Here is a 15989-nt window from a genome sequence, read left to right as displayed (position 1 = left end):
GCTTTGGAGCCCTAAAAATACACAATGCTTAATATCCCCACTATCTACATCATACCTCCAGTATCCACGTCGGCGTGGAGTTGATTTTATAAAGTGTGGCGAGCGCAGCGCGTGGATGCGGATCCACGTGCGCTGGCCACGCTTCGGGCTCGGTGGCTCGCTGCGTTCGACACACTTTATAAAATAAACTCCACGCCGACGTGGATACTGGGGGTATGATGTGGATAGTGGGGGTAAAATGGCTGGTCTATACTTAACTTCCTCTGGCCCGGGCACCGCGTCGATCCCCGCTGACTCACGCTGGGATCCACGGGGACTCCACAGCAGTCGCATTCAGTCCCCCTGCTCCGGCACTCGCCATGGACGCTGTACGCAATTAGTGTAGTGCCGCTGGGGGAGCATGGAAACCATGTGATGCACCCTCAGCGGCACTACGCTGAATTACGTACAGCGTTCGCTGCGAGTGCCGGAGGAGGGGGACTGAACGCTGCCGCCGAGGAGTGACAGTCGCTGCCTCCGGGAAGTATCCGTCACTGCCGCCGGGGAGTCATCGGGGATTGCCGCCCGGAGGAGGTTAAGTATAAACCACACCACCCTGCTCCCAGTGCTGCCTCCTGTATTATCACGGCGCAGGCTACGCTGACAATGTAGCGTAGCCGGGTGCCCTGATTTAACACAAGTACCGAATATTGCTATCTGCAACCAATCAGAATCTACTTATTTATTTAACACCTTCTAGAAGACAATAAGATAGTATCTGATTGGTTTCCCTTAGCAACATCCCATCTGATATGGAACTCCCATATTAGTAAATTTCCCCCTATGAGTTTAATAGCGGTAATTTAGAACCGGGAATGTAACAATGGCCCTTATTCTAGTTCGGACGGTACGGCCCGCGTGCGGCCGTACCGCCGATGTTTTTATTCTGCACATGCGCAGAGGTCAATCTGCGCATGTGCAGCCCCCTTCGCCGCAGACGGATTTCGTCCGCCGCAAAGGGGGCGTATAGGGGCGTGAGGGGCTTCAGACCCTCATTTCCCTATGTGTACGCCCCGCGTTTCATGGGCGTTCCCATGCAAACGCGGGGCGTATGCATGGTAATGAGGGTATGACGCAACTCATGGGGGCGGAAAGCTGACGTCGCCGGATGTCAGCTTTCAGCCCCCATACAAGCTAGCACACGGACGATTGTCCGTGTGGTCTCAGCTTGCGGGAGCTGCTGGGGCGTGCGGACCTGCCTTCGATGGTCGACGACCATCGAATGCAGGGGGCAGCTCCCACCATGGTGGAGGCGTACGCCTCCACCATTTTTATGCGGATCGCCAGCCGTCCGTGTACGGACGGCCGCGGCGATCCGTCTCGTGGGCGGGGTTTGGTTTGTGCGGCCGGAGCACCGTGTGCGGCTCCGGCCGCGCCAACCAGAATAAGGGCCAATGTGCTGAAGTTTAGCATTGCTTAATAGCCAAAGAACCCTACTTCTCTAATCTATTCTTGTCTAGTCGCCTTTCCCAGAAGTAAAGCTGCCCATACACGCTGCGATGCGGGCTGTCCCGATGTGTGCTTTGAGGTGCGCGCTCCCGCAGCACCTCATTGCACAATACAAAAAGTATGTGCTTGCACATACTTTTTGTAGTTAGGTTTCATCACATTGCATCGCATTGCATGCACAACGCGTGCACACACAATGCAATGCAATGTGATCCGTGCTAGTACAGCACGGAAAGCACGCCTTCACGCCCTTAGTTCTGTAGCTCTGGAGCTGGCCATACACATGTGCGATTTGTCCACTTTTCAACCGATTCCGACGGATCAGACCAAGAAATTGGATGAAAAGTGGCAAATCTAATGTGTTTCAGCTCTGATTCGGATCCAAGGTCTCCTGCGCATCGGGTCTGAGAAAGGACCTGCTCCACATCGGATTAATTGGAATCACAGGTGTCAGGTGCACATCGTGGTTGGTTTTTAGTGCATACAATAAATCACTTGTAAAAATAGCACAGCAAGTGCAAAATCACATGGTAAGACCAGGGAAATCGGGTGCGACTTGTGAAGTCATGAGGACATACATAGTGACGTAGTAGTTTAGGATGAAAAAAGACTTGCGTCCATCATGTTCGACCTTTAATACAGGACCGGTTAGAGTATTCTCTGATCTTATGGGGTACATTCATTGGATGTCGGATCCATTCCAAAATTCATTGGCGGAATGGATCCGGCATCCCTTCTTCAATGCAACGGCCAAATTTGAATGTCGGATTTGGCTGCTGATTGATTCTCATCCGCCTGGCACAGGGACTGGGTGAGCGCAGCGGTGGGAGCTGGGTGAGCTGCTCTCACCCAGCCTGGCAGCTGGTGGCTATCTTAGGCAGCAAAAGGGTACTGGAGGTAGCGGACAGGAAATCGGCACCATGTAAGCTGCTGCTCACCCGGCGCCATCCTCCCTGCCTCAATCCGACATCTTTTCATGTCGGATTGAGGTTGCCGGAAACATGGCCAAAAGCGCTGTGTTTCCGTCAAAGGTGGATATGCGGCTATTCTGCCAATCCACCTGGTTTTCCAAGGTTAAAGAAAAGATTCACTTGCGCTGTGTAGAGCAGCTCCCTTTTCCCAACTGAATCCATTAGAGCAGCTCCCTTTTCCCAACTGAATCCATTAGAGCAGCTCCCTTTTCCCAACCAAATCCATCTGGTTTTCTGCAGGCCAGAACATTCCGCCAGAAAAATAAAGCTAGCACTGAAAAGGTTGGAACCCCTTCCGACTAATTAATGTCGAAAACTGACGTCTTTCTCCGGGCAAGGCGGCAGTTTCAACATCAATTGAATATACCCCTATATCTCTTATTCGTATTACTAACTTTGGTTCCCTTAGGGCTAAATTTTGACTATCGGTTATATCCCTGGATGTTTTTGTCAGATAGATGCTTGTCTTATCGTTTTTAAATGTAATTATTGGATCTGCAGACACCACTTCTTCTAGAAAAGAGTTCCATCATTTTACTGCCCTTACCGTAAAAAAGCCTTCCCTTCTAAGGGTGTGAAATCTTCTCTGCTCCAATCTGAGTGAATGACCTCATGTCCTATTATCTGATTTCGGAGTAAATAGGCTGCCTGATAGATCGTTGTAATGTCCCCTGATATATTTGTGCGTTAAGCATTCTAATTTGGCTAGCCTGTCCTTAGCTTAAATAAGCCAACAGTTTTATTAGCTTGGTTGCCCTTTTCTGGACTTTTTCCAGTTCTATAATGCACTTTTGTAGTGCAGAGCCCAGAATTGCACTCCAAATGCTAGATGAGGTCTAACCAGTGCCCTGTGTCATAGGAAAAATTACATTGACGTTCCTAGTTTCCATGCCCCTTTTTATACAAGCTAATATCCGTTTGCCTTATTAGATGCTTCATGACACTGAGCACTGGACCCCAGTTTGATGTCAATTTAGACTCCTAGGTCCTTTTGTATTGCTTGGTCACATTAACTCTTAGAAGTATAGAGATGTTCTCAATAACTCTGTGCTGCCTACATTGTGGCAGGTCTACGGAAATGTCCAAACTGTTTTGAGGACTACAATGCATACGCTGAACTGGTATACAGTGATTTGATGACCCGGGTGGACTGGCAACCTCACATTATAGATTTTACCCTAACGGAGAACCTCTGGGACGAATTGGAACAACAGGTACAATGTATGCCAACTCTGCCTTCTTCAGGGTCAGCTGGTCACTGTACTTAAGGCGGAATGACAGAATGTACCAGGAACTTGTGGACAGTTTGCCAAGAAGGGCATCTGCAGTAACCATTGATCGCACTGGATCTACAAAATTACGGATGTCAAATTAATCCTGTTGATCTATTTGCTATCACTGTCCAATCACTTGGACATCTGGATATCTTTAGCAAGTCACTATCATCAAGTATAGTACCAAAAGATTGGAGAATAGCAGAGGTAGTGCCAATATTCAAAAAAAGGTAAAAAGGAAGATCCCGCTAATTACAGACCCGTTAGTTTAACATCAATTGTGGGTAAACTATTTGAAGGATTTTTAAGGGATGGTATCCAGGAATATTTAGACCATCACTGTCTACTCAGTACTTACCAACATGGGTTCGTGAAAAATCGTTCATGCCAAACTAATCTACTTGGGTTCTATGAAGAGGTTAGCAAAAACCTCGATAATGGAAATGTTGTAGATGTGATTTTCCTAGATTTCGCTAAAGCATTTGATACTGTCCCACACAAGAGATTGATTAATAAAATGGAGAACCTAGGATTGGGTTACTATACCGGTACTAAGTGGTGGGCCCCAGGGTTCGGTTTTGGGGCCCATTCTGTTTAACATTTTTATTAACGATATTGGGATAGGGTTACTCAGCAATGTATCCATCTTTGCGGACGATACAAAACTTAGCAAAGTCATCAAATCATCAGAAGATGTCACCATGCTTCAAAATGATCTTGCAATTCTAGATGAGTGGGCAAAAAAATGGAAGATGAGGTTCAATGTAGATAAATGTAAGGTTTTGCACCTTGGGAGACACATCCAGTGTGCAAGTTACAACCTTAGCGGAGAGGAACTGGGTAATTCCATACTTGAAAAGGTTCTAGGAGTCCAAATAGACAGCGAACTGGGATGTAGTGTCCATTGTAATGTAGCTACAAAAAAGGCCAACAAAATTCTGGCATGTATTAAGAGGGGAATGGAAACTAGGGACTCAAGGGTAATTATGCCACTGTATAAGGCCATCACCTCAAGTACGGAGTGCAGTTCTGGGCCCCACACTATAAAAAGGACATCATAGAATTAGAAAAAATCCAAAGGCGAGCAACAAAGCTTATTAGGGGAATGGAGACTTTAAACTACGAGGAGAGATTAAGCAAGCTGGGACTATTTACACTAGAGAAGTGACGTTTAAGGGGGGACATGCTCAACATGTACAGATATATCAAGGGCCAATATACGGAACTGTCACACACAATATTTTCTACTAGAAAGGAATCTAGGACGCGAAGGCATGAGTATAGATTAGAAGAAAAAAGATTTCATTCAGCTAGAAGAAAGAATTTCTTTACGGTCAGAACAGTCAAACTCTGGAACTCTCTTCCCAGAGAGGTGGTAACGGCTGGCTCATTAAATGTGTTCAAGGCAAAGTTGGACAAACATTTACTGGATAAAAAATCCATGGGTACAAATAAGAAATATATTCTGTCTGTAAAATATCAGAACCTACCAAATCAGCAATGGATATCTATACCAGGTTGAACTAGATGGACGCAAGTCTTTTTTCAGCCTTACCTACTATGTAACTTGTCTACCTGGTTCCTTTTGCAGCACGGACTTCCAAAGGGATACGGTCAATGGGTCACCAGCAAGTTGTTAGACAGTCATTAGGTCGACATGCAGGAAGGTTGACATGAGTCTAGATCAACATGGGTTAGGTCGACAGGGTCATTAGGTCGACAATGGTTAGGTCGACAGTCAAAAGGTCAACATGGGGTTTTTCACTGTTTTTTTGAGCCGACAGGCGGTATTTCATGCCCTACCATCCACTAGGGAGTGGTGGGAGAATAAAATAGTGTGCCGAGCGCAGCGAGGCGCCGAGCCCGAAACATGGCGAGCGCAGTGAGCCATGCAAGGGGACGCAGTGCACTATAACCTGTGTCCATGTCGAACTTTCGGGTAAAAAACAGTGAAAAAAGCCATGTCGACCTTTTGACTGTCGACGTAACCCATGTCGACCTAATGACCCTGTCGACCTGGACTCATAACGACTTAGACACATGTCGACCTAATGACTTGCTGGTGACCAACTGATCCACACCCCTTCCAAAAGGTCTCTTTACTAGGTGGTCTCCCAGAGCGTGAATGAGTATATGGGGTCAATACTGTCCACATTGCAGAAACGTAGGGACGAATGAATAAGTTTTACACGTACAAACTGCAGACAATGACAGAAAGCCTGAGCAGGCGTGGGAGAGATGATGCCGAGCAGAGTCACGTCACTGAGTTACACCCAGTCCATGGAAAGTGCCCCCAGTGGCGTCACGCGATGGTGATTATCACATGGATACATTGGTCTGACTCACTTCCCCCAATAGGAAGTCTGACATTCCGACGGGAAACATGGAATAAATGCCTTAATAAGTTATCTGCACAGACCTATTTCCAGGCTATAATGACCATGGAGAAACAGCAGGTGCCACATTCTGGAAGCAAAACTGACGGGGAACATAGAAAAGGACAACGGAAGGTCTGGGATTTCCCCCTCGCCACCAAAACATCTTTAAATAGAGAATTTTCTACAGAAATAATTCTACTTCCAAAGTGGTGACACTTGTAAAAACAGGAACTTGCAGGTCACCCAGATAATTATCCAAAGCAGCCAGGAACCAACACATGACCTCGCCCACTAAATGATGCACTGGGATAATGCGGTTTCTCATTGGACCTTTGTACGTACCAAGAGAGATCAACCAACCAGCAATCAGTTTATAAGTTTAGGCAAGTTAGACAATGAAAGAAAGTTTCTGATTCGTTGCTTTAGGATTGTAGTTATTTCATCCTGATGCCTTATTAGTGACTAGCATTTTCAGTGACTTCAGCTCCTTACTGCTCCCTATGGGCCTTATTCTAGTTCACTCTGACAAAATCCTTCTTAGATGGACAAAACCATGTGCATTGCAGGTGGGGCAGATGTTACTTGTGCAGAGAGAATTAGATTTGGGTGGGGTTTTACTTCAACGTGAGATCTATATTGCAGTGTAAAAATAAAGCAGTCAGTATTTTCCCTGCACAGAAACAAATTAACTCACCCAAATCTAACTCTCTGCACATTTTACATCTGCCCCACCTGCAGTGCACATGGTTTTGTCCAGCTAAGAACGATTTCGTCAGAAAGAGTGAACTAAAATAAGGGCCTATGTGTCACACCTACAAGTCTCAGAGCTCTGGGTTATTATTGATTTAGAATGGTGTCACAAGGGTTCCTCAGAGCCCATAAGTGAGTCAAAACTATGACTTACAGTATAATAGTGGGTACACACGGTTAGATAAGGATTTCGATTTGTACTATATACAGATGGAGCCCCCTCTCATTCAGCTGCCGGAAAGGGGGCACTTACGCGCCCCTTTCCGACGGAGCTCCCGGTCTGTCCCCGCCGCCTCCCCTAACCCTCTCCCTGAAGCGGAGACGGGCAGGGTTTCCAATACCCGCTGCCGAGTGACAGATAAGCACATGCGTGCGAGATGCTCACACGTCCCAGTCTGATGGGAGTCCCTCTCAGCCAGCGGGGACATTCTGGCAAGCGCTGGAGCTAAATCCGAAGGGCTCCTTCTGTGGCTTTGCCTGGCAAGACTATTCTTCTTTTCGATTTCCACTAAACATGAACGCGCATCAGGATCAAATCTGCATCGAATGTGGAAAAACACATTTGATGCCCATTCAATTTCGATGTGAAAGTAGAAATCTCACTGTGTGTACCCTCTGAGGGGTATTCATTGCCCCCGACGGCGAGCTATTGCCAGAGAAAAGTGCAGAAAGCTTGCCGTCAGTATTCAACTTGCCTGTTCTCTGAGGCAAGGTGGAAACGATGTGTGGCCATTAAAATGGCGGGACTTGCTGCATTTGCGGCGAACCTCGAGAATTTTGGCCGTACGTTGAATACGGCGAGGGGTTTGACAGCGAGGATGGCTTGTTTTTGGGGAGGAGGGGTTAGACAGCGGGAATGGCTTGTTTTTGGCGAGGAAAAGCCATCTTCGCCGTACAAGCCCCCACGCCGGCCACATTGTATACACCTGAGGCAATTTGGGACAAGTACAAGGTAAATAAAGACAGTTGCTTTAGAGGAATATATAGTAAGAGAGGAAAAAGGAGAGAGGGTCCTGCTCGTAAGAGCTTACATTTGGATGCTTCAACTAGTCCGGTTTATGGGTGCCTATAGCGATGGACTACATAGCCAAATGACTCATTCAGCATCTATATTCCCCATATGGCCCATACTATAGCTAAAACTGAGAAAGCCAGATATCCGCTTATTAGTCTCTGTGCCATGTAACATTCATGGTGCTGAACAGTAGACATGATGGTGGTCTGCCTGTGTCTTACATGGCTCCTTCGGTAGCGGCTCTTTCTGGGTTCAAGTGGTCATGTGAGGAGCAGTTTTGACTGAGACATGCAACAATCGGAGTTCTGAGGAGTGTTTTCCCGCTATCCCTATTTCCCCCCACAGTATATCTACAATATAAAAGATGAACTAGGCAAAATAACAAAAAAGGTTTCACACTCCAACGCTACCTCTTGTTTTAAATTCTTTTATTATAACAAAAGACATCAGTTTACAAAAGCAGTTAAAAAATAATAAAATAAAAAAAAAATGTTTTGCAAACTACAACTTTGCAGTTCGATACAATAGGTCACTAGAGTAGACTATGAACTTAACATCGATATATAATCCTCTTCCTGATGATCCTTATAAAATAACACATTAGAGGTGGGAAATGAAGGGACACAAGCCATTAACTCTTTTGACAAGTTATAGTACAGTTTTACATTTTATTCTGAAAGTCCTTCCCACAAATCCAACAGAGGACGTGTTGGTGAAAGGTCTTCAGAAAGATGGTGGTGGTTACGCGGCCATCCAGCTCAGAATAGTATCTAACCTGATACATCATATAAAATCAGGATATTCACGTAGATTTTTTAAACAAAACCTACAATATATATATATATATATTTATGTACAAAGCTTAGAAAACATTATGCCACAGGCTTGTACCAAAGATCACTTCCTTGTGTGTGGTTGTCTTGCAGGGTCACCAATTCCAAAAATTAATGGACCAAAGGCCTCCGAGGTCAAACATTTTAGGAGGCCCATCTTTTTTACATGTTAAAAAAAAAAATTCAAATGAAAAAAAGGTGACATTGCACGAATATCACAACATATTCCAGTCCTTTCAAGTTTTTTTAATAAAAAAATAAAAATGAAATGCCTGTGCGCATCAAATAAAAAATCTGTTCTTTAGGCAAAGTTTACTGTCCAGTGTGATTTCAACTATTATATTTTTCCGTTTTTGTTGGTAGCATTTCCAAAAGCATGATAATCTAGCAAATGGTTTTAATAAGCAATGAGTGTTTTCAGGTTTAAAAATAAAAGACATTCTAGCTTAATTTACAACTCACTACAATACTGGAAAATCTGACAACATACATGGCACATTGCGCCCCCCTCCCCCCAAAAATACATGCTTATAAAATATTTTTTTTCTTCTGTTTTTACACTTTACAAAACATGTACAATGTGGGTTTTTTGTTGTTGTGTTATTTTTTTGTTGTTGGGGATATGGAATTGGTTTGTTCTTTGCAAATCAATCCGGATTAAATAATAATAAAAAAAAAAATACGGAATAAATACCCAATTTAATTTTAAGAATTTGTTATTACATTTTGCACAATAAAACAAAATCTATACGTCTTCTTCATTTAAAAATGTCAATAATATAAGCTCCTAATAAAATTTTGTTCAAAAAATAAAGAGCGAAGATAATAAAAAAAACGTATAAATAAAACAATTTTTTTTTTAAAAAAAAAAGGGCAGTGTTTTAGGGTTCGGATCATAGGCAAGAAGTAAATAAATATTCAAAAGTCAAAAATTGTTCAAATCTCTCTCTTATATAAAATTGTATTAAAACCCCCCCCAAAAATAAAAAAAATAAAAAACCCAAGTCATGTCCTTCTGTCCGTCCCAGTGTCTCACATTTGCCCCAGCATGAGCCACACTTTATAACACAAGTTTGTAGCATTTATTTGAATACTTCAGGAATGTGGTTATGCTGAGACTGTATATTTGTAGGTGGACTGGATATACCTTCTGACCAATCGGATATGTTGGAATGAGGGGAGGAGCTCGACCACTGGTCAGGTGATTCAGGAGATGGTGTCAGGAAAGGATGATCCGGCACCTGCAACTGGTGGTTGGGAGTATTGTCCATAGGGGAAGAATAACTATGCTGGGAAGGTGGTGTCAGGAACTGGGTAGTCGTCATAGATTGGGTGAGAGTGGCTGGCAGAGAACTTGTTAAGATCTGGGTGTCCTGTGGCATAATGGCGTGAAGGCCATTGCTTGTCATCTGCTGCATGTCTGATTGAGTAAGATCAGCACCACAGAAGGCACCACCAATATGGCCGCCGGAAGAGGTGGCGTTGTGCTGTTGCTGTTGGATACTTTGTTGTTGCAGCTGGAGGTTTTGTTGCTGCATTTGCTGTATCTGCTGAGCTTGCAAACGGTGAGGTTGGGTGGCCATCCGTGCATTAGGCATAGCCTGATAAGTCATCATCTGCGACAGAGCCGACGCTGGCAGGCCGGTATGCAGGGACGTCATCAGGCCATGCTGGAGGGCCTGGGTTTGTGGATGCCCACCTTGCTGGATGTTATTTCTCAAAGGGTTGTACTGGTTAGGGACCATCCTGTTCTGCAGTCTTGTCAACCAGTCACATTGGCCATTCATCGCTGCCGCTCCACCCACGGTGAATTGCATGGAGCCGCCATTCATTACAGCGCTGGGGCTAGACACAGAATGGTGTGTGAGACGGGGCCCCATGGACTCAAAAACCATTCGGTTAGAGCCTCCGACCATTTCCTGTTTAGCCGTCATATTGAGGTGATTCATGCTAATGTGCGAATCCTGCATATTGGTGAGGTGGTTGAGCGGCATCGATGGAGACTGCTGAAACGGAGAGGTCATCAAGGGAGGTGATGAAACATCTGACAAGTACCCATGAGGAGACTCCAGGGAGTCAACAGGAGACAACACGCCAGAGCTGTTGGAATCTAGAATTCCATTTTTGCCATCTTGTGACTTTTTTCTTCTCGCTTTAATGTCTTTTGAATCTTTGCAACCGGGAGCCTTGGCGCTTGGTTTTCGAGCCTTCTTCCCTTGTACTGTTGGCTTCATGCTACCAATGTACCCGTTGGGGGAGCAGATGGGAGGCGATAAGGTTGGAGCTCCCAGTTGACCATTGTGTAGCTGTGGACTCCTCACAAGATTGTAGTCATCCAGTAGCCGGACAATATCGTGATGCATGCGTTCTTGGGCAATATCGCGGGGGAGTCTGTCCATGTGATCCGTAATGTCGCGGTTCGCATAGTGATCCAGAAGCACTTTGGCCGTTTCATAGCTCCCTTCTCTTGCTGCCAGAAACAGCGGTGTCTCTTCCTGCACATAGAGACAGATCAGCCAGGTTAAAAAATTTAAAATTTTTTACAAATAAAATAAATTGCTGAACTCTCCTAATTCCCAGCATTAAACTGGTTCCAACGAAATCAAATTGGGGCTTATTGAGGGGGACAAACTCTTAGATTATAGATGTTCTTACCTTGTTGTTTTGCATGTCCTTATTGGCTCCATTTTTCAAGAGGACAGAGGCAGCGTCCAGATTATTTACGGCTGCTGCCCAGTGCAGTGCGGATTTTCCTACGGCAAAGAGGAAACACTTTAGAAGAAGAAAGCAGCGGCGCAGCACACGGGGAAAGTATTAGCGGGTGTCTGTAGTTACCTAGTTCATCCACTGCATTCACGTCAGCATGGGAGCTGATGAGTTCTTCCACCATGCCCTCTACGGCCAAGCGGGCTGCAAGGATCAGCGGGGTTGTGCCATCGTACATGCGGGCATCCAGGTCTGTGGCTCTGTTGCGGATGAGAATCTGTTCCAGAAGACAGAAAAATTCATAAGAGCCCAATGTAGCATAATAGCTCTCCCCTTAACGGGAAGGCTAAGATTTATAAATTGCCCAAATGTTATCACTTGAACACTTCTATTGATGCAGCTCTGGTAATGATGCATTAAATTTAAATTAAATTACTGAAATAAAAATTAATAATTTGCTTTTAGAAATGCAAAGTTGCTAATTGGTTATTAAGACTGCGGCAAACATACCTGGAAGACCCCTTGAGCGTCAGCCGCTACAGCAGCGTGCAGGGGAGTCCGGCCCATGTTATCCTGAACATTGGCATCTGCGCTGGACTCCAGCAGCCGCTTGGCTGCGTCGGCGCGAGCGTAGCGTGCAGCCAAGTGAAGCGCCGTCTCTCCGGTTCGGTCCGTTTGGTTGTGGAGATTGGCACCTTGACCGATGAAGTCAGAGATCATGTTGGCAGAGGCATCCTCTTCTTCCTCACTGTTTCCAGTCTCCAATCCTCCGCCACTACAGGCCGCGATCATGAGTGGGGTGAAACCATCTGCAGCACAGACACAGACTGAAGGTCAGAACTAGTACACAGGACATCTCATGTGCTAAACTGCCGGAGATTCAGCAATCGGTTGCAATTAAAAGGACGCCTGGCAACCATATATTATTATCTTGGATCATGTGACATCAGTAACAATGGACTGTTGCACCTTTATCGTTTTAAAAGTTGCATCTAAAATTACAGGTGATAAAAATGTATATAAGTAAATCCATACCTGGGCCTCGTACGTTAACGTCCATGCAGTCCGCATCTATCTCTCCCTGCGGGGGTGTTGGCGCCATAGACGGAGCTCGGAGATCGGCCGCATCCAAATGCTGTTGGGTCCATTGTCTATGGTCAGTCTGATCGCCAGTATCAGGGAGCATCACTTGATCTTCAAACTAGAAGCAAAATCAGAATATTCAGCACCAAAAGGAAGGACAGTCTGAGGGTTGAGCACCATTAGACACCAAGACTGCAATGCTGACAGAACCAATGCCAAATACAGATATTGTCGCTCTCTGCTGTGGTGCTTCTATCACAGTGTGGTCTGTATTTCAGCATTGATATGCAGACCACACTTGTGATAGGAGCACCAAAGCAGAGAGCGACACCCCAGGCAGGGAAGAGGAACTGCATGGGTATTGAATGATGCAGGGTTCTAGAGTGAACTATAGTAGTAACGCACAGGTAATCACAAAACTTCTTACCCTGAATCTCTTGTTGTCCAGAGCTTCCTCGTCTCCCCACTCATTCTGATTATCATCCATCAAAGAACCATCGGCACCATTTTTTAGCGGCCTTTAAAAAGGTAACAGAAGGATAACCAGCATTAAAATGTGCAGAGAAGAAAATATTTACCATCAAAAAACAGTTAATACGTTGTTACAAGCAAAAGGCGTAAAAATAAATAAAAAGCCCAAATTAAAATTGCATGGGCTAAAAAGGTCAATGATAAATATGATCCCTTTCCCCCGATTTAAAGGGAGAAAACACACACACACATAGCTTGCGACCCTTCAGAGGAGAGTACTTACTTTAGACCCACAGAATCTTCCCCAAGGGGCTCCCTGCGCTTCTTCTTGTTGGATTCTTTGGCGATATAACCCTCCGGGAACCAGAGATGCCCGTGTTCCCTGCGTCTCTTCTTATTCACGATCACCCCCACCACGATGAAGATCACCAAGAGAGCAAACGCCCCCACGCCCAAACCAGGATAGAGCGGAGATTTGATCGGCGGAGAGACCGTTTCACCTGAGGACGAGCGGGAAAAGCTCAGTAAGACAGACATTTAAAGCTGCATCTCAAACCAGCAACACCACGAAAATGATGTGAAATTTGTTAATAAAACCAGGCGGCTGAATGTAATCTTCAGGAGAGGAGAGAAGGTGGAAAAATAACACATTCTAAACAGAAGGTTATTTTCCGTTGCTCATCAGAATTGCAAATTACCCTTAAAATTCTCTCCTGCCCCGAACGGCGGTATCAAGAGACCGGTTTACTTTACTCCTTTAAGAAAACGGATTAATCAACCTCACATCACTCCGCTCTCATTGAGCTGTTAAGACTGAGGATTTACTTGGGATTTTGGAGATACCATTTATGCTATTGATCAGTTTCTCTCGCTCTCCTCTTTCCCTTCTTAAAGAATTAATGATCACAATATAAATCCAGTGAAAAGGAGAGGAGAGACGAAAAACCATTGCAAAGACTTCATTGACTGAGTTGGGTGGAATTAAACAAAGTATTTGATAGGGGTTTCTTTTTATTTTTCTGGAGAGGGCAAGGTCACAGGCCTGATGGAGATTCAAGCGGAAAGCAACAGGAGATGTACAAGGGGAAATAACATGGATGTACTTCAGTAAGACTTTACTTTACCCAATCAAATTAGGAGTTCAACCCTGATAAAGTGCAAGGGGCAGATGCAGACAGAGCACAATCCTGGTACTCACGTCCACATGGACAGATGGGAAGGGTCGGGGAATAGTAGTCAACAGTAGGCCAAGCAGAGTATGGGCACTTACTTTTCACAGCTTCGATCTTGTACGGGATGTCCAGATTCCCAAGAGAGGCAAGTGCGCCAAGGAAGGCCGCCACGTCTGTAGCACTGTTGAAGCATTGCGAGGAGGCCTGGAAGCATTGCCGATTATCGATCTCCAAGTAGACAATGGACCTGTAGGATGCAAATGAAAGAAGGTTCCTGTAGTACAAGACAAGTTGATCATCTCTAAATTAAATCTGATCATGTATAAAATAATGCAGTAGATATGCAGGTTTGGGAAGACCAAGGAATCTGCAAACTTCTAATAACCAACAGTTAGGTCCTTTAGATCTATTCGGAAGTAGGGCCATGAACACCACAAGATGTGACTGAAGAAAATATTCCACCTACCCTTTAATCTGCAGCTGGTCCAGCTCCCTCCGGTACCGCGCAGGGATCAGCGAATCCTTCACTCTGCTGAAGATGGCTCCGGGGGCCTCGGACCACTCCTGCGTTGACCTTTTAATGTGATGTTTCTTCAGCTCTTCTTTGTTGCCGTAGTATGGGAAGATCATGTATTCATTGTTCTCGTTCTTCTTGAACACCACATTGGTGTGGAGGATCCGACTTAACTCTCGGAGGAAATTGAAGGAATTGTTCTTCAGCCTTTCCGGAGGCATCAAAACCACCACTACCAAGGTGCCCTCAGCCAGTTTTTCCGGCATGTTGTTGGCGCAGTCCAGGCCGTCCCACTCACACTCAGCGTTGTTACAGCCCTGGTCACAGTGGCCATCCTGGAAGTGGTCCTTGCAATACTGGTCATAAAGAGGACTAAGGAAAGATGGATAATTTGGGGAGACAGGTTAGGTACACTCAACAGCAAGACGTGACAACTAGTAAGTAGCCTAGGCTACCGCTTAATCATTTACAGTTTTTACTTTGTGCCCCAATACCACCAGTGGTAGAAGTTGGTTCTATGGAATCAGATTTATAGCCCATTCTCCTGGTATAACTTACTTGCACTGAACTTCCACTTTCTGGCAATCAAAGCCATCGTAGAGACATCCCGCGATGTTGCACTGGGGGTCACACTTTGTATCGTTAAAGTACTTCCAGCACTGCAGAGCCGGAGGGCAGTTCTTCCATGGGTCATTGAAGTTTAGTGAGCAGTCCCCGCCGTCCCAACTGCAGGCATGGGTGTTGCACTTGGCGTTGCAGATCTGGTTCCCAGCCTGAGCGGCGCACGAGTCAATCCCACAGTCCTCCTTGACTTTGGGTGGGTCGATGCTCTGCCCTGGGCCACCTTGAAAACTGAAGTCCAACATGTGGCAAAAGAGACCGTTGAAGTTTCGGGGACAGATGCATTGGAAGAAAGGCTCTTCGGGAACGTACTTGCATGTCCCACCATTATAACATGGGTTTGAATTACACGGGCTGCTGAGCGGATATTGACAGACTGGACCGGTGTATCCCTCAGCGCACACACATTTACTGGTCTTTAACGAGGGTATACAGGTTCCACCATTCTGGCAGCGAAGGTTTCCGCACATCCGAGTATCGTATTCACAAGTAGCACCATCGAAACCCTGCAACAAAAAGGACAAATGATAAATTAACTGGAACTTGGATTGTGTTAAGTCAACTAGTAAACAGTAATATTGCAGCATCTTCTCCACTTACCGGGGGACACTTGCAGATGAAGCCGCGCTCCGTGTTTGTGGCAATGGCGCAAGTTCCACCATTTCTGCACGGCTTTACCTTACATCCGTCAAGCAGCGCCTCACAGCGTCTCC

General features: G+C 45.4%; 1 protein-coding gene across 3 annotated transcripts in view; it reads right to left on the bottom strand.

Annotated features, from left to right (window-relative positions):
- Positions 1-8287: 8287 nt before the first annotated feature.
- NOTCH1 (notch receptor 1) overlaps positions 8288-15989 on the bottom strand; it is a 101102-nt gene continuing 93400 nt past the window's right edge. For all 3 annotated transcript variants that reach the window (XM_083158607.1, XM_083158606.1, XM_083158608.1), the window contains 11 exons: positions 15877-15989; positions 15214-15782; positions 14608-15027; positions 14240-14388; positions 13253-13469; positions 12926-13016; positions 12451-12616; positions 11926-12224; positions 11545-11692; positions 11365-11462; positions 8288-11204 (listed from right to left, as the gene is read on the bottom strand). In XM_083158607.1, coding sequence (XP_083014733.1) covers positions 9792-11204; positions 11365-11462; positions 11545-11692; positions 11926-12224; positions 12451-12616; positions 12926-13016; positions 13253-13469; positions 14240-14388; positions 14608-15027; positions 15214-15782; positions 15877-15989 — 3683 coding nt within the window. In that variant the 3' untranslated portion in view covers positions 8288-9791. The remainder of the gene's footprint in view (positions 11205-11364; positions 11463-11544; positions 11693-11925; positions 12225-12450; positions 12617-12925; positions 13017-13252; positions 13470-14239; positions 14389-14607; positions 15028-15213; positions 15783-15876) is intronic.

This window comes from Crinia signifera, chromosome 9 (assembly GCF_055691185.1).
Source record: "Crinia signifera chromosome 9, ASM5569118v1, whole genome shotgun sequence".
Lineage (NCBI taxonomy): Eukaryota > Metazoa > Chordata > Amphibia > Anura > Myobatrachidae > Crinia > Crinia signifera.
This window is presented reverse-complemented; position numbering and strand designations above follow the sequence as displayed.